At 40.6% G+C, this 24084-nt stretch overlaps 1 protein-coding gene across 2 annotated transcripts in view; it reads left to right on the top strand.

The window, feature by feature from the left end:
• The window catches only part of TNFRSF19 (TNF receptor superfamily member 19), a 107316-nt gene that overhangs the window by 51441 nt on the left and 31791 nt on the right, over positions 1 to 24084 (top strand). For both annotated transcript variants that reach the window (XM_012441496.3, XM_012441491.3), the window contains exon 5: positions 3863 to 3948. In XM_012441496.3, coding sequence (XP_012296919.2) covers positions 3863 to 3948 — 86 coding nt within the window. The remainder of the gene's footprint in view (positions 1 to 3862; positions 3949 to 24084) is intronic.

Here is a 24084-nt window from a genome sequence, read left to right as displayed (position 1 = left end):
AAAAATACCAAAAAAAAAAAAAAAAAATTACACGGGTGTGGTGGCGGGCATCTGTGGTCCCAGCTATTCGGGAGGCTGACACAGGAGAATTGCTTGAACCAGGGAGGCGAAGGTTGCAGTGAGCCGAGGTTGCGCTCCTGCACTCCAGCCTGGGCGACAGAGCAAGATTCCATCTCAAAATAAATAAATAAATAAAAATTTTTAAAAATGGTTATTCAAAATATGACAACCTTCTAATGTCATTTGTCTCATGGTCCTCAAACTATTTAAAATAAATTTTTGGCAAATATATTTTCTTTATCAGGGAAAGTTCAGACCTCAAAACTGTTTTGTCACAATTAGAGTTCTTTATTTTTAAAATGTTCAGTAGTGTCTGTGCTTGATCCTCAATACCTCCCATTTCCCTAACTTTTTAAATGTTAAAAGATGGATTTCTGTATCCTCAGAATTTGTTCTTGAGAATGTTGGATATTACATTTTTTTACTTTTTTGCTTTTTACATGAAATTAGTTTTTATATGTAAAACAGTATTTTGGGCTTTCTCTGTATTTAATTCAGTGAACCTCTATTGGGCAAGTTTTCTGGCTGAAAAGATGAAAAGTATTAGTCTGCATATGTTACAATGTTTAGCAAGACATCTTAAAGAAGAAAGCTCCTTTATATTGTCCTGTGATTTAAAAAAATTTATATACATTTTTTATGGTGGTGAAAAACACATAACATAAAATTTATCATCTTAACCATTTTTAGGTGTGCTGTTCAGTAGAGTTAAGTATATTTACATTGTTGTGAACAGATCTCCAGAACTTTTTCCTTTTCTCAAGCTGAAACTCTATACCCATTAAACAACTCCCCTTAGCTTCTTCCCCAAGCCCCTGAAAACACCTTTGTTCTGTTTCTGTGAATTTGACTACTCTAAGTGCCTCATATAATTGGAGTCATTCAGTGTCCATCCTTTTATGACAGGCTTGTGTCACTTAGCATCATGTCCTCAAGGTTTATCCATGTTGTAGCATGTGACATGAACCCCTTACTTGTTAAGACTGAGTAATATTTCATTCTGTGAAATACTTTGTTTATCCATTTATTCATCAGCAGACATTTGGGTTTCTTCTGCCTTTTGGCTACTGTGAATAGCGCTGCAATGAACATGGGCATGCAAATGTCTCTTCAAGACCCTGATTTGAGTTCTTTTAGACATAGACCCAGTAGTGGGATTGCTGGATCCTATGGTAGTTCTGTTTTTAATATTTTGAGGAACCTCTGTGCTGTTTTTCATTGTGGCTGTACCATTGTACAGTCCCATCAGCAGTGTACAAGTGTTCTAGTTTCTTCACATCCTTGCCAACACTTGTTATTATCTGTTTGTTTGTTGTTATTGTTTTGATAGTAGCCATCCTTATGGGTGTGAGGTGATATCTCAAGTGGTTTTGATTTTCAGTTTGCTGATGAGTAGTGATGTTGAACATCTTTTTATATACCTGTCAGCCATGTGAGATATTTCTCCAAAGACATTTCTTTGGAGAAATGTCTATTCAAGTCCCTTACCCATTTTTAAATTAGGTTATTTGATTTTTTTTATTGATGAGTTTATAGGAATTCTTTATATATTATGGATGTTAACCCTTTATCATTTATATGATTTGCAGATATTTTCTTCCATTCTATAGGAACGTTTGTGTCCTTTGATGCACAAAATTTTAAATTTAATGTAGTCCCATTTGTCAATGTTTGCTCTTGTTGCCTATGGTTTTGGTGTCATATCTAACAAATCACTGCCAAATCTAATGTCATGAAGCTTTTCCTCTGCATTTTCTTCCAGGATTTTTATAGTTTTAGGTCTTACTTTTAGGTAGTAATCTGTTGCATGTGGATGTTCAGTTTCTCCAACATTCCTTAAAAAGAATGTTCTTTCTTTCCTGAATGGTCTTGTTACCTTGTTGAAAGTCATTGACCATACACAAGAGTTTACTTCTGGGCTCTCTTGTCTATTCTACTAGTCTAGTTGTCTGTCTTTATGCCAATACCATACTGTTTTGATTATTGTTGCATTGTATTATGTTTTTAAATCAGGAAGTCCTTGAACTTTTTTTTTTTACTTCATAAATCCCAAAATGAGTAATTTTATTAATATCTAGTGGGAGTCACTGTATTACATATCCTTTGGAAAGACTGTCATCTTAAGTGAAAGCAGAATGTTGAGCAATTTCTGAATGTATCTGGGCATTTGCGATAACTTACCTAGTTTCAAATGCAAATTTTGCCTCTACCATAAATTATACAGATTTGCTACTATATTATCCAGTTTCACAAAATAATTGCATCTACTTCTTGTCCTCTCTAGACTCGTTCTCTATATTACTGTTTTTGCCATAGAAAAATATATGTGAAAAAAGAAAATCACTTGAATTCCCACAATCTAGAAATAGTCACTGTTAATATTTAGTATATAATATCCTCCCAAACTTTTTTCATTGCAAATATATACACATAACTATTTTTATCTATATTGGTAAGCAGTCTGAGAACATTGATACAAAAGTGTGTGCCTGCACAAAATGGAATCATATTATATACATTCCTTTGTTTTCATTTAATGATATTTCATGAATTTTTAAAAATGTGTATAGTAGGTCTTCATCATCATTTTTAAAGGCCACCTGGTATTCCATTGCCTTGGGTCTACCCTGATGGGTTATTTCTATCGGTGGACATCAGGATTGTGCCTAATTAGCTTTTTCTCTTTTACAAACACTGCTGTGATTGTATTCTTACACATACAGCTTTACCCAGTTGATTTCTTTAGGATCAGTTTCTAAATATGAAATTACTAGATAAGAAGTGTAAACTACTTTATTGAATTCTAGTGACAGATTGCTAAATTGCCCTCCTAAAAGTGTCAATTTATGTTCCCATAGGCAATATATGCATATACCTATTGATCTATACCCACACCAGCACTTTCCCAATTTTCTAAGTAAAAAATGATACATTTTCATTTTAAGTTGAAAGTACTTGATTAATAATGAAGTTAAACATTTTTATTTTAAATTTAAAAAAATTAATTGCATCTGGCTTTTCAGTTTAATTATGAAAATTTAAAGTTATGAAACATTCTTTTGGGAATGAATGTTCTTTGCTTGTTTTTAATTATAGTGTTCATTTCCACCATCATGATTTTTACCTTATAGACTGAAGGTATAGACAATACTATAATTAGGACAATTTTTCAATCTTTGTTTGCCCCTTACCTATATTGGTGATGCTGTATTTATTTTTGCCCTTCAGAGGTCTTTAAAAATCTCTCTCTCTCTCTCTCTCTGTGTGTGTGTGTGTGTGCATGTGCATGCGTGTGTGTGTGTGTGTGTGTGTATGTGTGTGGTTGCTGTTAATCTCTCCACTCTGATTCCGGTTTTTTGTTATGCCTAGAAAGAAATTCCCGTATCAAGATTATATGAGTATCTCTCTACGTTTTTCCATTGCTTTTATGGTTGCTTGGTTTTTTTTGGTATCTGAATTCCAAATGCCAAAAACTAGTTCTTTATTCATTTATAAGGTGTTTTGTAGTTTAAGTTGCAATAGAAATGCCGAAGACCACTGACTTTATATTCCCCCACCCGCACCCTGCCCTTAATATAGAAGAAGTGCACTGAGTAGCATCTGCAATTACGTTTAGGGGAATTGATATTTCTTAATTGTTTGCTGCTTCGTCTCCAAAAATGTGCCAACGTAAGATACTATTGTTTAAGCCTCTGTGTCCTTTTAACCATAGAACTGGTAATAGAGACTGCTGGTAATTTATGACCACAACTGTACGCTTAGATGAAAGAGCTAACGAGGAGTATTTTCCCTCCTTTTCTAGATTTTATAGGAAGACAAAACTTGTTGGCTTTCAAGACATGGAGTGTGTGCCTTGTGGAGACCCTCCCCCTCCTTACGAACCGCACTGTGAGTAAATGTGACACAGGCAGAGCCAAGGGCACGCCTGGCCTTTTGAAAAAGTTTAAATTTGTGTATCTTTCTTCTCTCGCCAATGGAGCCAAATCTGTCTCTCCTGTAGGGTGTACAGTGTGTCCTCTTTTATCAGGCTTTTAGCAGGACGGAAGGCCCCTTTGTTGTATGCCTCAGTCAGCACACCAGGCCCAGGGATTTGAATCTCAGAGTGGAGTGCAAGACATTTTGCCATTGCTCTGCTCCATTTGAAGCCTTCCCTTGTATCGTGGGTCTGTAATTCAGGTGACTGCGATTAACCAGGCAGCCTACTCATAGGTCTTCATGCCCTGGCCCCAAGATCCTGGATTTTCCTTTCCTTGTCCCCAGACTGGATCATGTAGTGGCATCTCTGCCTTCTCTGAAAAGTTCCTCTCTGTGAGTCTCCTGCCCTCACTGTGTGTCACTAAATGGAACTCAGTTCACTTCATCCATTCCTTCTTTTCTCTCCTTCAACAAATAAATGAGAAAAGAGAACTCATTGCATGCTAGGGATACAACTGTACATGAGAAAATTCTGGTTTTTCCTCTTTATGTTACCATTAGTCACTCCTTTTGACTATATATTTTGCATAGCTATAAAAGCATCAATTTTGAACAGGAAGAAGAGTGGCCTCTCACTCTTTTTAATCCTAAATACAAACCTGGTCAATGAAAACCCACAGGAAGGGTACTGGTGAGCAGCGCCTATGTTGCAGGACACGCTTGTCTATGCCACAGCAGGGCTCAGGTGAGCTGCACTTCACCGTGCACAGGAGAGTGAAGGGCAGGCAGGAGGACAGAGGAGGCTGCTTTATCTCACACACAGGTCTCTCATACCTTTCTGGGGAGCATTGTTTTGATGTCACTTCCAATGCATGGGCTCTGTCCTCTTGCTCCTTGCTATGATAAAAGTCCCCTCTGAACTAATTGAAAGTCATTGCATCATTTGATAAGGTCACATAGTTCTTCTCTTTCCAAAAGTGTCATGGAATTTTGCAGTCCATATTATTATGTCCTTTACCAAAATGCATTACTTTCTATTCTTCATTGGAAATGATAGAAAAGCAAAAGAAATTGGAAGACTTACTTTCTTTCCTTCCTTCCTTCCTTTCTTTTCTTTTCTTTCCTTCTTTCTTTCCACGGAGTCTCACTCTGTCGCCAGGCTGGAGTGCAGTGGCCTGATCTCAGCTCACTGCAACCTCCGCCTCCTGGGTTCAAGCAATTCTCCTGCCTCAGCCTCCCAAGTAGCTGGGACTACAGGCATGTGCCACCACACCTGCTAATTTTTGTATTTTTACTAGAGATGGGGTTTCACCATCTTGGCCAGGATGGTCTTGATCTCTTGACATTGTGATCCACCTGCCTCAGCCTCCCAAAGTGCTGGGATTACAGGCTTGAGCCACCATGCCCAGCCGGCTTTCTAACTTTTATAGAAAATGTATATTGATACGCCAATAGCAGACTTAAAGAGAGCCAAATCAAGAATGAACTGCCATTCACAATTGCTACAAAGAGAATAAAATACCTAGGAATACAACTAACAAGGAACGTAAAGGACCTCTTCAAGGAGAACTACAAACCACTGCTCAACGAAATAAGAAAGGACACAAACAGATGGAGAAACATTCCATGTTCATGGTTAGGAAGAATCAGTATCGTGAAAATGGCCATACTGCCCAAAGTAATTTACAGATTCAACGCTATCCCCATCAAGCTACCAATGACCTTCTTCACAGAACTGGAAAAATCCTCCTTAAACTTCATATGGAACCAAAAGAGAGCCCACATAGCCAAGTCAATTCTAAGCAAAAAGAACAAAGTGGGAGGCATCACACTACCAGACTTCAAACTACACTACAAGGCTACAGTAATCAAAACAGCATGGTACTGGTACCAAAACAGAGATATAGACCAATGGAACAGAACAGAGGCCTCAGAGGCAACACAACATATCTATAACCATCTGATCTTTGACAAACCTGACAAAAACAAGCAATGGGGAAAGGATTCCCTGTTTAATAAATGGTGTTGGGAAAACTGGCTAGCCATGTGCAGAAAGCAGAAACTGGACCCCTTCCTGACACCTTACATTAAAATTAACTCCAGATGGATTAAAGACTTAAACATAAGACCCAACACCATAAAAACCCTAGAAGAAAATCTAGGCAAAACCATTCAGGACATAGGCGTAGGCAAGGACTTCATGACCAAAACACCAAAAGCATTGTCAACAAAAGCCAAAATAGACAAATGGGACCTAATCAAACTCCACAGCTTCTGCACAGCAAAAGAAACAGTCATTAGAGTGAATCGGCAACCAACAGAATGGGAAAAAATTTTTGCAGTTTACCCATCTGACAAAGGGCTGATATCCAGAATTTACAAAGAACTAAAACAGATTTACAAGAAAAAAACAAACAAGCCCATTCAAAAGTGGGCGAAGGACATGAACAGACACTTTACAAAAGAAGACATACATGAGGCCAACAAACATATGAAAAACTGCTCATCATCATTGGTCATTAGAGAAATGCAAATAAAAACCACATTGAGATACCATCTCACGCCAGTTAGAATGGCAATCATTAAAAAATCTGGAGATGACAGATGCTGGAGAGGATGTGGAGAAATAGGAACACTTTTACACTGTTGGTGGGAGTGTAGTTAGTTCAACCATTGTAGAAGACAGTGTGGCGATTCCTCAAGGACCTAGAAATAGAAATTCCATTTGACCCAGCAATCCCATTACTGGATATATATCCAAAGGATTATAAATCGTTCTACTATAAGGACACATGCACACGAATGTTCATTGCAGCACAGTTTGCAATAGCAAAGACCTGAAACCAACCCAAATGCCCATCGATGATAGACTGGACAGGAAAAATGTGGCAAATATACACCATGGAATATTACGCAGCCATCAGAAATGATGAGTTCACATCCTTTGTAGGGACATGGATGAACCTGGAAACCATCATTCTCAGCAAATTGACACAAGAACACAAAATCAAACAGCGCATGTTCTTACTCATAGACGGGTGTTGAACAGTGAGAACACAAGGACACAGGGAGGGTAGCCCTACATACTGGGGTTTGTTGGGGGGAAATAGGGGAGGGACAGCGGTGGGTGGGGAGTTGGGGAGAGATAGCACGGGGAGAAATGCCAAATATAGGTGAAGGGGAGGAAGGCAGCAAATCACACTGCCAGGTGTGTACCTATGCAACAATCTTGCAAGTTCTTCACATGTACCCCAAAACCTAAAATGCAATAAAAAAAATAAAAATTTAAAAAAAATTTTTTTAATTAAAAAATAAAAAGTATTACTCTATCTACTCTGTGCCCGTTGGACGAAGGTGACAAGTAACTGGATGAGTATTTTAATAGACAATGTGAACCATCCAGAATTGATACCTAATCAGCAAAGATGATAGTGCTGAATGGTTCTGAGAGAGAAGTAGCATGCCTAAAAAAAAAAAATAAGAAAATGTATATTGATCTTCGTTTTTATAATAGGTAAACGTTCACCAAATAATTCATTGCAAATAACAAATGCAATATTGAATGCCTGTTATCAGTCACAATGCATGTGCTTTACTTATTTTATTTTACTTACTTTTCTCAATAATCCTACCATCAGTCCAGATTTTTCAATGAGAACACTAGTGCAGAGAGGTTAGTCCTGTTACGTTGTTGGCTGCTAAATGCCAGAGACAGAATATCAGTTCCCCTAACTAACTCTTTCTGCCACAATCTTCAGTCTCCCTTAAGCTCCCTAAGAAAAAACAAGCTATCTAATCTGTCCGACACGTTGACTCTTTCTCGTGTTGTTTGCTTTAATATTCATCACTTAAAAAAACGCCAAAAATCTAACATGTAAGAGACACTGGAAGAGTGTCTTTATGCGACTCCACAACCCATCAAAGGACAAGTTCTCTCGCCAGTTTAACCTGGTCTCGCCTGTGGGTCAGCCCAGCCATCACTCTCTCAGAAAGGCGAGTTAAAATCACGCACTGCAGCGCAGACTGCTGCACAGAGATTCCACGAAGTCAGTATTGCCACTTAAGAGTCAGAAAATCTTAGGGTTTTTTCCCCTTTAATTTATTGAATTTAAATTTAATACAGTCAAGTCAAAACTCTGAAGCTTTGGGACTTTCTGCCTTCGGGGTTCTGGCTAAGCTCAGATATCACAAATTTGCTTTTGAGGTAGATCTCACATGTAACTTTTAGTGTCTTATAAAATCATTAGTAATTTAGTGTTGTGTGAAGTCCTTAATATTTTAAAAAGAAAATTAACCAGTATGTGTGTGTGTGTGTGTGTGTGTGTTTCTTCATATATAAAACTTTTTAGAAAGCAAGGAAAGATAAGCTATTTGTGAAAGTAAGAAATGCAGTGTGCATAGCTGATAGCCTTTCAAATCCCAAAGCAAGACAGGCTGGTAGTCTTCAGTGAGCATGAGTCCTTATCTCTGTAAAACAAAGTTTGCTGCCTTTGGCACACTTCTTGGCAATAATTCCAGAACACAACTAATCTCCTCAAAAGAGATTTTGAAGTCTTTTGGGAAAATTATGTAAGGCGCCTTGTGTTTTCATTTCTTCTACTGTGGGCTTTTTTAGCTCATCCACAAAGAGCTACTGCTTCAGTGATTTTTTTCTCCCTTCGAGGAGTTCCTGTGCTAGACTCTCAACTAAAAGAAAGTGACACCTCTTAAGCTAACGTAAGGATTGGGGTTTGTTTCAAGGACATGCCTTGTAGTGGGAGAGACAGGAACTCTCTGTCAACCAGGAGTAGCCCTCCCTCAGGGTCCCAGGTGGCTCAGAGTCTAGGGGCACACTGCACCTCTGCAGAACGAGACCCTGTGTGCTGTGTGCTCTACAGCTGCTCTCTGGTCCTGCGGGCTTGCCTGTCTGTCCTAACATAATGGGTGTCTTTGCTCTGGATCTTCCCATTTCTGTCAGGTGCCCCAGGGACCAGCCCAGTGCCACACCAGTCTGTGGCTGGTGACCTGAGCTCACCTCCTGGAGGGCTAGCTCTTCCCTTGTGACATGGAGTGGTACCTGCCTGCTAAGGAACAGACCCAGCCGCCTGCTGTGGTTGTGTTGCCAGAAGTGTTGGATTCACATCTTGGCTGTGCTTTGTACTGATGGTGTAACCTTAGGCAAATAATCTCCCCTACTTTGAACCTCTGTTTACTCTGGAAAATGCCCAGGTCTACAGATTTTGGTTAGAACTAAATGAACTAGTGTCCAGCAACATGATACCTACCCCCGGGGCAAGCTCTGTAATGACTGTCTACCTGCTGGCCTGCCTTTTTCAAACCATGACCCTGCCTTCCCTCAGCCATGTCCTGACCCGGATGTGCTCTTCGGAGGGTCTGCTGCTTTGGAGTCATCTCGGACAGGGAGGATGTCATGGTGCATCTGGCTCTGATGTTTGTCTTGCTGGGGCTTCACCTCCCCTGGTGGGTGAGCACTGAAGGGTACCAGAAAGGGGGTGCCATGGAGTTTTATGCCTGAGAAGCTCAGATGGGGGCTGGGTGTGATGGCTCGTGCCTGTAATTATAGCACTTTGGGAGGCTGAGGTGGGAGGATCACTTGAACCCAGGAGTTCAAGACCAGCCTGGACAACATAGTGAGACACCATCTCCACAAAAAATAAAAAATTAGCTAGGGGTGGTGGCGTGTAGCTTTGGTTCTAGCTACTTGGGAGACTCGGGTGGGAGGACTGTTTGAGCCCAGGAGGCTGAGGCAGCAGTGAGCTGTGATTGTGCCACTGCACTCCAGCCTGAACGAGAGTGAGACCCTGTCTCAAAATAAATAAATAAATAAATGAAAAGTGAAAAAGAAGCTCGGATGGCTAGACTGAAGGCTGAAGAGACCCGAGTTAGGCCAGTCTCTTTCCTCTGCATCTTGATCTGAGGCCTCCAGCCCCCTCCCTACCAGATGATCTCTAAGCCCCACCTCCCCAATAACAATGGATTTGTGATGATAATCAGTTAATCCTCCCATAGCCCCTCTGTCTGTGCACTAATAGCATTAATGTGTGGTACTGACTGGCTGAGCATGGAGCTCAGGATTGATGAGTGACACGCCTGTAAATTGCAGATAAATAAAAGACACCCGTTACATAGAAATGCCTGCTGCAGGCCTTGTTCCCCCAAGTAACTTCAGTTCCGAATCACCTGTGCCCACTTAGAACTTCAAGGAGAAGTAGAAAAAAACACAAAGTTTAGAACTGTATCCTGGCTTCAGTCTGATAAGAAATACAGATTTAGTATGATTTCTTTTAGCAATGTTTATTTTATTTGGAACAAATACTGTGGTTGGAACAAATGGTTTTGAAAAAATTCAAAGCAGTTTTCACCAGAGTACAACTTTATTTAAGTATGTTTAACCTAGATGTTTGCTTTGTTCTCTGGGGCTTTGTAAGACAAGCCACGTGATTCTGGAGAGATAAGGGGTCAGATAAATCACTGTGTGGGGGAAAAGAAAGCCTGAGCTGGGCTGACCCGCAGCTCTTAGGAAATGTTTAAAAGACATAGTCTTAAAAGACAGCAAGCAGTTGTTTGCACCAGTAAGTAATAAGTCACATTATTAAAAGTCTATTATTTTCCAAAGGAAGTTTAAAATATGTTTTACATAATAAAGGTAATTTCAAAATAAACTTTTAAAAGAAGTATTTCCTCATTAAAGATAATTTTTAACATTTAGTAGAAAAAAGTGAGGGCTGCAAGGGGACCCCAGTAGACCCCTAAACAAAGCATTCACAGCATTGATCATTACAAAACCAAAGACAGCATTCTAAGGGTTTTCTTTTCAGCCTTTTTTTCTATCTATGCTTCTGATTTTGAAAAGATAGACATAATTACACTGTCCATGCTATTTTGGATTCCTTTGCCTCTTCAGATATACTTTTTTCATATAATGACTTGTTAGGGTAAAGTGTCACACAGGTACGTGGCTTACAGTTGGACTTCTAAGGCTGTCCCTAGTCCACATGACACTGCCATCCCCTTCTGTGTGGGCTGTCATGCCTTATTCATGCACTAACGGATGGATGCCCATTGAGTGTATTTCTGTGTCCGAAGATACTCATATTTTTGTCTCTTGACATGCAGTGTTAAATTATTTTAAAGTAAGAGTGCCTGATAAGTAAGAGTACCTCTTTTAAACAAAACAAAAACAAATTTAAAAGGAAATAAATTGGGAGCATTTTGAAATCAATACAAGTTGTCCTTAAAGGAGAAGAAGGGAGAGGAAGGAGCTCTGGGATGGAGGCGGAGAAGCAGCAAGTTCCTCATGGTGAATTCCAAGCTGACTTCAGCTGTTTCCTGAGTATTTCAGCCAGCCAAACCATGGAGTTAAGAAGCCAGTTCTTGGTATCCTCTTCATCCCGGGTACTTAAACATTTACTGAATCTGATCAGAGTAAATGACTGCATAATGAGACACAGATGAGATAGAGATAATCCAAAAGGATTTTCCATTTGCTGGGAGCGTTATGTGATTTTTATTCTGTGTGTGGATGGTTTTTTGTTTCTGCAGTGGTGGAGTTGTTTCTGATGAGTTTGCTAATACTTAACGGCCTCCTTTTCCAAGAGGACTTCCTGGGGCCTCTGCATGACAGGCCCACAAAGCCAGTGCATACAGGACTAATTAAGGACTGTGTTTACTGAGGGTTTTCAAGTCGGCTGTGGTCCTCAGACCAAGACTCCTAAGTGTCCAGCCAGGGGATCGCTGGCACAGCTGCTCTTACGGGGCCTTGCTTTGGGGATTGTTTCAGGAACAGATAACTGTATCTGAGGCAGCAGAGAAGGGGCACTTTTTATAGACAAGTCTTAAATATTTAGCTCTTTACTGCCAAACAGAACTTTCAGGGCAGGCAATAGGAAGACAATAAGATCAAAGGAAAGCATAGACAAACCAGCCCATGGTGTGTGGAAAACAGATTACCCAGCCAGGCCTCTCTCTGAGGTTTGAAGCAGGGATTCTCTCCATTGTTCACTCATTTATGGTTGGTTTAAGACACTGTTGCACCTTCTTCCCTTCCCCCTATTGTCTGGAGTTCCTTGGTTTTCTTTACTGTGTCTCTTTGTTAGTAACATGTGATTTTATTATTTTACCGGAAAATAATTTAAAATAGTAGTAGTCAAAGGTTGCTTATGTGGAAACCAAATAAACACAGCCAAAAATATAAACCGAGTCTCCCCACAAAGTCCCAGCTCTACAGCTCTATCAAGAGGACACCTTTTAATCTCTCCCTTGGAACTCATTTATTTTTTGTTGCAAGCATTGCTGTACCAAGCCAAACCAGCCATGGTGGAGAGGATTAGGAGAGAGAGGAGAAAGAAGCTAATCGAGGCAGAGACAGAGGCAGCCAGAAGTGGAAGCGCTGCCTTCAGGGACGAGTCAGAAACTCAAAAAAACAGCATGAAGAACCCCAAACACACTGTCATTTGATGCCTTTTAGCGTAGAGCAAACGGACCTTTTCATCCTAATGACTGACCCCTGAAATTTTCTCTCTAATACCCCTTAGTATGATAATTATGGTTATTATTCTGAACCCCTAAAAGAGGTGGAGGGATGATGAAAACATTTGTTGACGTCTTTTTTTCTTTGAAACAGTCTCACTTCTGTTAGCCCAGGCTAGAGTGCAGTGGTGCAGTCACCGCAGATCACTGCAGCCTCAACTTCACAGGCTCAAGTGATCCTCCCACCTCAGCCTCCTGAGTAGTTGGGCCCACAGGTGCATGCCACCATGCCTGGCTAGTTTTTGTATTTTCGGTAGAGCTGAGGTTGAACTCCCAAGCTCATGTGATCCACTTGCCTCAGCCTCCCAAAGTACTAGGATTATAGGCGTGAGCCACCACACCTGACCATGAAGTCTTTTTCAAGAAAGCAGAAAAGTACTGTAATTCATTTAAAGATGATTTACATCAAAATGGTCCTCTCTTAGGTCATTTGCTTATTGAGATAAACAATTGTTCTCTGAAAATACGTTGAAACTTTGTTACAGAAAACTCCTCATTTTCTGAGGATGTTCGAAACAATAGCTGGGGCTGGACATGGTGGCTCATGCACTTTGGGAGCTGAGGTGGGTGGATCACCTGAGGTCAGACCAGCCTGGCCAACATGGCAAAACCTTGTCTCTACTAAAAATACAAAAATTAGCCAGGGGTGGTGGCAGGTGCCTGTAATCCCAGCTCAGGAGGCTGAGGCAGAAGAATCACTTCAACCTGGAAGGCGGAGGTTGCAGTGAGCCGAGATCGCTCCATTGCACTCCAGCCTGGGTGACAAGAGTGAAATTCCATCTTTAAAAATAAATAAATAGGCCGGGCGTGGTGGCTCAAGCCTGTAATCCCAGCACTTTGGGAAGCCGAGGCGGGTGGATCACGAGGTCAAGAGATCGAGACCATCCTGGTCAACATGGTGAAACGTTGTCTCTACTAAAAATACAAAAAATTAGCTGGGCATGGTGGCGCGTGCCTGTAATCCCAGCTACTCAGGAGGCTGAGGCAGGAGAATTGCCTGAACCCAGAAGGCGGAGGTTGCGGTGAGCCGAGATCGTGCCATTGCACTCCAGCCTGGGTAACAAGAGTGAAACTCCGTCTCAAAAATAAATAAATAAATAAATAAATAAAATTTCAAAAAAACAAAACAAAAAACAAAAGCTAGGCAGTTTAAATGTCTTGACACCATAAATGTAATTGCTTTATATGATTATTTAGCTATTTCAAACATTTATTCTCCAGGTATGTCTCCATAGCCCTACTTTCATTAAAGTTATAGAAATCAGAAATTATTTAAAACATTTCTTAAACACATGTGCCTACATTCATTCTTGTCTCCCAAGAAATGTCCTTTTTCTCAAATTGAAATCTTTCAAATTTAGCAAATTTCTTCCATAAAGTTGTTAAATATTTGTAAGTCATTAATTTTGTCTGTTATCAGTAAAAATGGACAAGTTGAATGGATGCCTTGACTGAATGAGTTGACAGCACCCCTTGAATCTGGAGCTGCTCTTCAAAGTCCCTGTGTGCCTGAGCGTTTGTGGGGCCCTCTGAAAACAGTAGCAGTTGATTATTACCCAGTCACCAATAGATCTAATTTCTCTGGCTTTATCTTCGGTCTCTGTTAGACATTTAAAACCATTGAGCTGGTTTAAATATTTACTCATGAAGAAGCAGATTGTGATTTGTTAAAGGGCATCACTAAATTAAATGAATTTCAGATTAAGTACAGTTTATTTTAAAAAATATAAAATCCAGCAGGACCGTTTCACTAAGTTGTGGACTTAGTGAAATAATCTGGACTTAAGTCCACAACTTAGTGAAACCGTCCATTTGTGGCCACACGCATGGATCAGTGATTTGTGTGTGTGCCCATCAAATGCTTAAAATAAATAAATGTGAGCTTATGGAGAAAAGCAGATGCACGTTTGATGCCAAACCTGTAGGGGAAATACTCAGAATTCAGGTTCAGAGATCACTCCTTTTCGTATAAGGGAGCATTTACCCTCTTGAGGTGGTATGTGAGGGCCTGCACCGTGTGGGGACACAGCTCTTTGTCCTCTTGGGTTCATGTTCAAAGGAAGATGAGGGGATTTGACCTTAACCAATGGATTGGGATCCTTTTGTCTTTAAACTTGGGTGTCTAGCCACTTCTTAGGGGGCTTACTTGAATAACATCATTGTTGAGAGGGGAAAAAAGAAGTTCCAGAATAGTGTGAAATGCAAGTATTTCTTGAATTCTGAAAGGTACTGGCATTTCATCTGCATTTCAGCCTGCCCTCCATGTAACGGTCTGTGATGTGCGTTTCCTTAAAGCCCTCATTCCATAGGAAGTGATCACGTGGAGGGAAGATGGGTCCCACCCCAGGCCTTCCTGACAGCACAGACAGGCCAAGCTCAATACGGCTTCTCCAGGCAAACTCCGAGGTACAGGATTTAAGAGAGTTTTTAAATAATTTAAAAATTAAGAAAAATTCTGAAACTGTAAATAAACTGTAATTGAGTCATCCTACTTGAAAAAATGGAGTAAAATGCCTCAAAGGTTGAAAAGGTCATTAGAAAGTTAAAAATGGATGCTTGAAGTCAAATTTCAAACAGGTATTAGTTTAGAAGATAATATCTCACTTTGGATTTTTAAAACTTTATTGTTTTATTTATTTTTTGAGAAGGAATCTCGCTCTGTCACACAGGCTGGAGTGCAGTGGTGCGATCTCAGCTCACTGCAACCTCCACCTCCCTGGTTCAAGCAATTATTCTGCCTCAGCCTCTCCCAAGTAGCTGGGATTACAGATGCATGCCATCACGCCCAGCTAATTTTTGTATTTTTTGTAGAGACGGGGTTTCACCATGTTGGCCAGGCTGGTCTCGAACTCCTGACCTTGAGTGATCCACCCACTTTGGCCTCCCAAAGTGCTGGAATTATAGGCGTGAACCACAAGCCTGGTCTAAAACATTATTTTAACTGTTTCATTTATTATTTTGATTGTCTCAGAGAAAATATTTTAAGTATTCATGAGTGTTTTGTCTATTGTAAATCACGCAACAATTTTCTTAATTAGATATTTAAGAAACATTTTTCTTGATAATTGTAATTTTAAAAGGAAGTTTAACTGTTTCTAAATAATTTTTTAACTTTATGGAATATAATTTATATACAAGAAGATGCATCCATTTTAAATGTAAAATTCAGTGAGTTTTGATGGATGTATAACTTGTGTAATCATTTCCTCCATCATGATACAGAACATTTCTGTCGCCCTCCCATAAGGAAAGTGACTATTTTTGAGCATTGGTCTTCTTGGAGTGGCCTCAGAGGGGTCCATTAGTGAGCTGTCTAGAGGATATGGTGTAGGCATCTTTTTGCTGTTACTATTGTAAAATTTGTACATGTATGTGTTAGTGTTTTTTGTCCTTGCTTCATTCTCTGTCAAGAGACAAGAGCATTATGTTATGAAATTTTCTCTTTAAATGATTTTCTGAAAAATCTTCAGTATTGAACTTTCTAAAATGCCATTGAAAATAATTCCCGAAAATATTGCCAGTGGTCGTAGGAGGTATGGTTTTCTTGAAAATAAGAAAAATTGCTTTCAAAAATTCTTGGTATTGGGCTGTTTAACACAGGAAACATGACAGGGAGTGTGTTTGGAGTGCAGAATGCGAGTCTAGATATTAGCGAAGTGCTGCAGAAAGACATCTCTCCCGCGTTGTAAATGATCTGTTCGTCATCTGCTTTAGGGACAGCTATCTTGAATGCTAAGATGGTGTCTCTAGCACTGATGAGGACACTGGGGCCTCCCTGGTGAAAACCACAGTCTGACTTCCCAGTTCTCAGGGAGTTAAGATTCTGGTGCTGCAGGGTGGAGGTATTATTTACAAAAGATGCTGAGGGAAGGTTTATTAAGGTGACCCTAGGACAGTGCCCTGAAAGAGGGGAGGAGGCAGAGACGCCCGCAGCAGAGGCTGCCGTATGTGCTTTGAGAAACAATGTGGCTTTCCATCCCTTTCTCAATTAGTTTATTTAACTAATTCAATTTATTTAATTTAAATAAATCTTATGTATTTACTAGTTATGTATTAATAACATTACAATATTGTTACGTTTTGTTTGCCTCTTCGGATGTTCAATGAAAATTACAGAGTTGGTTGAGTATTTTTTTTCTAAACTCAGGTGAAACACACATTTGAAAGAGGTTAACTTGAGCTTTTACATTCTACTGTAAGCTTTTACGTTATCATAAGTGTTTTCTATGATTTTAGGCCTGGGGAACACAGATAAAGGCCTGAAAAAGAAATCAGGGAAAGCATTCTCTGATTACTAATTTTTTCATAACTGTCTCAGTTGATATCCCAAGACTAATGCAAACCCATCTACTCAGTGTTTTTCATGGCAGCTCATTTAGGCCTCGCTGTGAAGAAGGCTTGATTTTGAGTCCTAACACTTAATTCTCAGACAAGGTATTTAACTTTTCTTCATTCCCATTTCCTAAAATGAAGATGCTAATGCTTGCAAAAGACGCAGTAACGCGGGGGCTGAGCTCTGAATCACCTTCCTCCTTCAAGTCTCAAGAAAAACATTCTCTTTCTAATCTAACCTGGCGTTTTAGCTCTTTGCCCTAAGTCCTGTGAACTGTAAAATTATAAATGAATTAATGCTGTATCAGTTCTGCTGGCATAGAAGAGAGCAGGAAACACTTTCTAAATCCAGATTTTTTCAGTCTAGACTCAAACAACCATATCAAGCTGTGCACAGATACACTTTGTTTTCTTAGTTCGAAGTTAATGGGTGGAAATAATTTGAGTTTCATCATCTGAGAATAATTTCACAGATTACTTCTTCAAATAGTGCAGTGAGGTAAATAAGAATTATCCACTCAAGACAAGGAAGGCAGCCTCACAAGATCAGGGTCCTCAGGCTAACATGTGCCTGTGTCCACGTGGTCTTCTCCAGATGGGAGGGAAAATGGACACTGAGGCCTGAAATGCAGTCTGGCACTCAAAGGGTTAAGGAGAGTCAGTGGTGGAACTGGGAGGGCAGAGGCCCAAGTTTCTGGTCTCTGTTGGATTCCCAGATGGCAGCCCCAGTTGAAGCACAACTATTTTTGAGCTTGCTCTCCCTCAGCACAGATGTTCAAGGCCATAATAATGTGTTTCTTTTACGGTGTCTTTTCTGTTTCTTGGTGTAGAAGTTTAAAAGCTTCATTGTTTCATCAGTCAAATAAACACAGCAAGACCTTATGAGTTGGTAGAATAATAAAAAGAAAAACATCCTTACCGGTCGGGAAGTTTCCTTTACTCTCTCATGTTTGCGAGAAACGCTGTAGGTAATCTGCTGCCATTGTGTGGCTTTTAATCGTTTTCAGTGTTAATGATGGTATTTATGGTAATTCACGTACAAAACTGTTGTACATTTAAGCCAGCAACTGCAGAAGAGGAACCTGAAGCAGTGAGCTGGCCCAGTGTAACTGGGTGCCTTGGGGGTGGGGATGCACCTCCCTGCCTCACCAGCCCCTCCCCGTGGTCATTACTTTTTTGGTCTTCTTTTCTTTTACTCAAAGACGGTCGTGATCATATTTGGCCTAGTCCATCCTGCTGGCAGCAGGTCTCTAGGCTAAGTTCCATAGAGGAACCAACCAAATCTTAGCCACAGTGGCCTTCAGCCCCTACAGCAGCTCCCTACCTGACTTCCTCCCTTCGGCTGTTGCCTCTGGGTCCAGGGTTTGGCTTCAGGATCCCACTGCTCTTACTGCCTCCAAGGCCTTCATGGCGTTGCCCTGAGTCCCTCTCCCTTACCCTGTGCCTCTGAACCATCCTCCTGACTCCTTTTCCCCCTCAGCTTCCCATCACACTCGCGGGGTCCTGTTCCTGGGCTGCAGGGTGCCCTTCAGTCCAGTTTTCCTTGAGTTTTACTTCCGCATCATGCCAACATTTCTGCTGGTCTGTCAGATAATTAATACACATGCACAGCATAGAGTGGAAAACTCTTTATGTCTTTATCTTGTCCATTTGTAATTTTCTTTTGTCCTGTTGAGAAGAAATAAGAGCTGTTTAGTTCAACTCAACAATTAATTTTTATTTTCTGGATAGAAACATTCACATTTATACTAATAAATAAAAGCCAAAGTCAAAATTAAAGAAATTTTAAGGCCGGGCATGGTGGCTTACACCTGCAACCCCAGCACTTCGGGAGGCCAAGGCGGGTAGATCACTTGAAGTCAGGAGTCCAAGACCAGCCTGGCCAACGTGGCGAAACCCCGTCTCTACTAAAAATACAAAAAGTAGCTGGGCGTGGTGGTGTGGGTCTATAATCCCAGCTACTCAGCAGGCTGAGACAGGAGAATCACTTGAACCTGGGAAGCGGAGGTTGCTGTGAGCTGAGATCATGCTACTGCACTCCAACTAGGCAACAGAGTGAGGCCCCATCCCAAGAAAAAAAAAAAAAAGGAAAAAATAAATTTTAAAAATTCTTTAGCACTCACAGTTGATCGTACAGCCAAGAGTGAATTGGTAACCACCCAGTTTTGGTGCTCTTGGGTGACCGCAGGCATTGACCAATTCATATCATAGCTACTTTCCTTTGCCTCCCCTTAGCAGCCCCGCTGTACAAAGCTATAGCTACATGCCAGGGGGATTTGTCTTCCCCTTTCCCTGGAGTATCCCGTCAGTGTTAGGAGCAGACTGTGAAAGATTACAGCTCTTGGAGTTCATGCTTGGTGCTTCTTCCCTAGCTAGGTCCCCAGCCAATACCACCTGGCACAAACCAGACAGGCCCCCTGGAAGATTTGGCCAGTAGGACAGTGGTCCGCATGGCCTGGCCTGGTCCTGGCTGTGCACTGGAGGGAAGGGGTGATAGCAAGAACTGAGGCAGTGGCGGGAGGGAAGGAGAGAAGGAGAGAGCCCAGAGGATTTGGAAAGACCATTTCCAAGCACTGCACATGGCTGGATATGAAAGGATATGCTAACACTATTTTTTATTTTTCTAGCAATTGAAATACAAAGTACTTGTTATTGCAGTCAGAATGAATGATGATACTGTGGGGTTTTGGCTTAGGAACAAAACAAAACTCTGCTGACATGAGCACAGTCCTCTGTGCTCAGGTTGGTAAGGACCATCAACTCACTTTATAGTCTCAGACAGCCTTGACACCTGACTAAGACACTGGAGTGCTGTGAAGCCAAGCAGCAGAGATGTTCTGGGTGGTGCTGACCCGCAAGAGAAAGGGGTTTGGCTGCCTGAGAGGCTCTGTTATAAAACACGCTGCGGGAGGCGGTTTGCGTAGTTGGAGGAAGTTCACCACGGAAAATAACGGTCCTGACTGGACAGGGAACCAGTCCCATATCTACACACAGCAAGCAGACACTTGGTGACTTCTAGCTTACTTTTAAAAATCAATTTTAATAACCAAACAGGATACTAATACAGGTGAGAAAACGTAGCCAGCTGTGCTGATGAGAATGATTAGAAACTTCCAGATTTCTACCTAACTTCATGCTGCCAGCTTATCGCCAAGTAAGTGCTATCACAGCCTTCCTCCACTACTCACCTACACCCAGCTTTGAGTAAGAGTGTGATTCTCTCTAGTTAAAACTAAAACAAACAGTCAAAGAGAGAGGGAGGCATCAGATGACGTATCACCAACATTGGATATAGTTCTTGCTGATGAGTTGATCTTTCTGGTTATAAATGCCAGGCTGGGCCAGGTGGCCTCCCATCTTCCTTCTCCTGACCACCTCTATCCTGCACACTTTCTCCTCTCAAGCAGGCCTTTGTCTTTCCATGTTGGAAAACTGCATGCCCCATATGTTCATCCGAGCACTACCAGTCCACTCTTTGAATGAATGAAATCAAATTGGCTTGTCTATAAAGAGAATTCTCATATGCTCCTGTCACCAACCTTTTTTTCTGCCATAATTTTGCAATAAGTGAGGGAGACCATTTGAATGTTGACAGTAGAACCAGAAAACATGAGGCCAAGAAAATATAGGTTTCTTCTCTGCCCTTTTTTTAATGTTCGTTTCTATCAGTCCCTTTATCTTCAGTGCCTCTTTGTTTGCGTGTATTTTAAATATGCAATGTTATTTTTGCTTAACGTTCATTAACATTGCTATTTACTTGTTGCTATATAGTTGATAAATCCAAACCCTGGTTTTGGTGCCTAAGCAGCTAGGGAGGAAAGCATCATATTGTTTTAATTCATTTAATAAAAGCCTCCAGGAAAGATTTTGGAAGGTTTGTACAAAAATTACACTCAGTTATGGTACTATCAGCTGTGTCTCGCCCATGCATAATTCTCTAATGATCTATTTAAGGAAAATCTTTTTTTTTTTTTTGAGACAGGGTCTCACTCTGTCAGCAGGCGCCAGGCTGGAGTGCAGTGGTGCGACCTCAGCTTACTGCAACCTCCACCTCCCAGGTTCAAGCAGTTCTCTGCCTCAGCCTCCTGAGTAGCTGGGACTACAGGCGCACGCCACCACACCCAACTAATTTTTTTGTATTTTTAGTAGAGATGGGGTTTCACCGTGTTGGCCAGGATGGTCTTAATCTCTTGACCTCGTGATCCACCCACCTCGGCCTCCCAAAGTGCTGGGATTACAGGCGTGAGCCACCGCGCCCAGCCGAAAATCTTATAAATACAGATATTGGCTTGTTAATCTGTATTCCTGGAGTGAGAACATTTACCATGATAGCTTCTTTAAAAATTTGGCAGTAGGGATCTCAGTTATATATTCTGAGAGCTGTCTATGTAATTGACAAATAATTGCATGTATTCTTATTTGCAGATGAAGGATTTTCTTTTTTGCCAGGGGATGGAGTCTTGCTCTGTCACCCAGGCTGGAGTGCAGTGGGGCTATCTCAACTCAATACAACCTCCGCCTCCTGGGTTCAAGCGTTTCTCCTGCCTCAGCCTCCCAAGTAGCTGGGATTACAGGCATGCACCACTACACCTGGCTAATTTTTTTGTATTTTTAGTGGAGATGGAGGTTTCACCATGTTGGCCAGGCTGGTCTCCAACTCCTGACCTCAAGTGATCCACCTGCCTCAGCCTCCCAAAGTGCTGGGATTACAAGTGGGAGCCACTGTGCCCGGCCAGGATTTTCTTAGTAATGGCTTTATCATTTCATTTGCAATATTCCTTGAGTTTGATTATTTTGCTAATTGTTGCTTATTGTTATGTAATGTTGCTTGATGTTACCAATGAAGAAATCATTTTGGTGAAGTCCTTTGAGATACTCACATAAATATACAGATGCTGCTTGATCTACGATAGCACAACATACTGATAAATCCGTCGCAGATTGAAGATATAAGTCACAAATGCATTCAGCACGCCTCACCTAACGAACAGCAGCACTTAGCTTAGCCTGCTTTTAACGTGCTCAGAACACTTATGTTAGGCTACACTTGGGCAAAATCATGTAGCATAAAGCCTGTTTTATTAGATTGTTGAATATCTCATGTAACTTACTGAATACTGTATCATATATTATGTCAAAATTGCAATGGTTTCATGCCATTGTAAAGTCAACAAATTTTAGATTGAATCATTGTTAAATTGAGGATTATCTGTCACAGTGTCTATGCTTTTTATAAGAAAGAAGTCTAAACTTCTGGAAAAGATTAATTTGGTTTGTTTTTAATCATTAATTCTCCTTCTTAACTTCAGTACTTTAGGGATAAGAGGACACATGCATCAATAATTAGTTGCAGGTCACTCATTCCATCATTTTTTTCAAAGGCCTATCCACTGTGTAGGTGGTTTAAGAGACAATCCAGATTCTGACATAATCATTATAATGTCTGATTCCGAATAATAATCGGAGAAAGCATGACTGACACTTACTGTGTGGCAGGTTCCATGCTAACCCTTTACGTGCAGTACTTCATTCAGTTCTCACAAAAGTCCTGTGAAGTGCATATTGTTATTCCTTGTTTTTACCAATAAGGAAACTGAGGCAAAAGGCTGTCATTTGCTGGTGGTTACACAGCTTGTTTATGGCAAAACCAGGAGGTGAACCCAGACTGTTGGCTGCAAAGCTGTTAACCATTAATGTGCAGCATCTTCCAGTAAGTTTTAAAGCCAGGAAAGAGGGAAGGGAAGAAGGATGATGGCCTGCTGATGTGCTTGTTATCACACATGGACCAGTGGAGGGAAGCTCTATCTACATCCTTTTAAAATTTTAAATGATGATCCCTCAGAAACAAAGTGCTTAAATTTACCAATAAGCGGTGCATTCAGTTGTAGCACTATCTACCTACCCCAGAGCTCCAGCAAAAAAATCAGGTCAGGTCTTTGGAGTAGATGTGTTTCCAGTTTACTTCTCATTGAGTAAAATCATGTTCATGTAAGCACAACTTTAATGTGTGTTCACAGGCACATGAAACATTTACATCTCATCTGCTAATGCAGTTTTTTCATATATATATTAATTTATCTAGATGGTGCTGCCATTTTCTGCTTCATCAGCAGGTGTAATTAAAAGCAACTATTCTTTGTAATTAATATGTTGATATTGCATCCTTATCTTTAACCCTTTGAGCCAGAGTAATGTTCTGTCAGTACCCAACTAATAACAATAAATTTATTTCTCTCTCTGAGAGGAGATTTAAAGCCACTGGCTATTACCTAAGATTTCCCAAGAGCAGAGAACTATCTAAGAACTGATAGAGTAAGAAGTTGTTATTTAAAGAAGTTTTTACTTTTCTAATAGCATACCTCTTCTATTTTATAAATTCAGCAACATGTTCTGATGAAAGCTTTTGAGAGTGCAGTAGAGAGCTTTGATTCATGTAATTCCAAGATTTGGTCCTTTCTGCCTCTTAATTCAGAAGATAGAAATGAGATAATGGAAACCATCTTGGAACATTGGCTATAATTCTGTCTCTTTAATGCCTTATAATAGAGAGTAATGTTTGTTAATAATCTAAAGGAAACTTTTTTTAAGTGATTCTTGTAAGAACTTGAGAATTAACATAAATGTGAGGGGCACCAAGTGCTTTAAATTTCAGAAGGAATATAAACATCTCCCCCAGTTTCATGAAGGACATTTCACATTTTCTTCCAGGTTTTTTTTCCAACACACGGTAACAGGCTGAGGATGGCAATAAAACAATGATGGGCAGGGCAGCCAGAGGAAAATAGAAATAAGGTGGGAAGATCCTCTGTGGGGTGTCTCCAGGGGGAGTCCTGCTCTGTGTGGTTGTAAATAACTAACCTCCACGCCTCAGTGCCCCAGTTGAGATCCCATCAGTGCCATTGTAATAGAATGAGCATTTCTTTTGTTCCAGGGATAGTCTTTCATCGTTTACATTTTCTTTACTTACCCTGGCTCTTAGCCCTTAGACACACAATCTAAGTGGGGAAAAAAAGATACAAAGTGTACCTCTTAGGGGTGAGTTCTCCTCACAATGAAAGCACAGTTATGAATCGTCAGTATTAATATTAAAACAGAGACAGCTTGGGGCCACCATAGGGTTCTGCCTTGATTCACTTACATTTAAATCATAAAAGGGGATAATTAAGGCAGTGCCTACCCAGGGAACTTAAAAGAAAAGTCAAGCTCAGAAGTTCTGTATTTATAAACCAATGTTACAACATTGCTCAC

Source organism: Aotus nancymaae, unplaced genomic scaffold (genome assembly GCF_030222135.1).
Source record: "Aotus nancymaae isolate 86718 unplaced genomic scaffold, 86718_ANA_hifiasm-v0.15.2.pri h1tg000009l, whole genome shotgun sequence".
Classification (NCBI taxonomy): domain Eukaryota; kingdom Metazoa; phylum Chordata; class Mammalia; order Primates; family Aotidae; genus Aotus; species Aotus nancymaae.
Note: the sequence above shows the minus strand (reverse complement) of the source record. Positions and strands in the feature narration are given on the sequence as shown.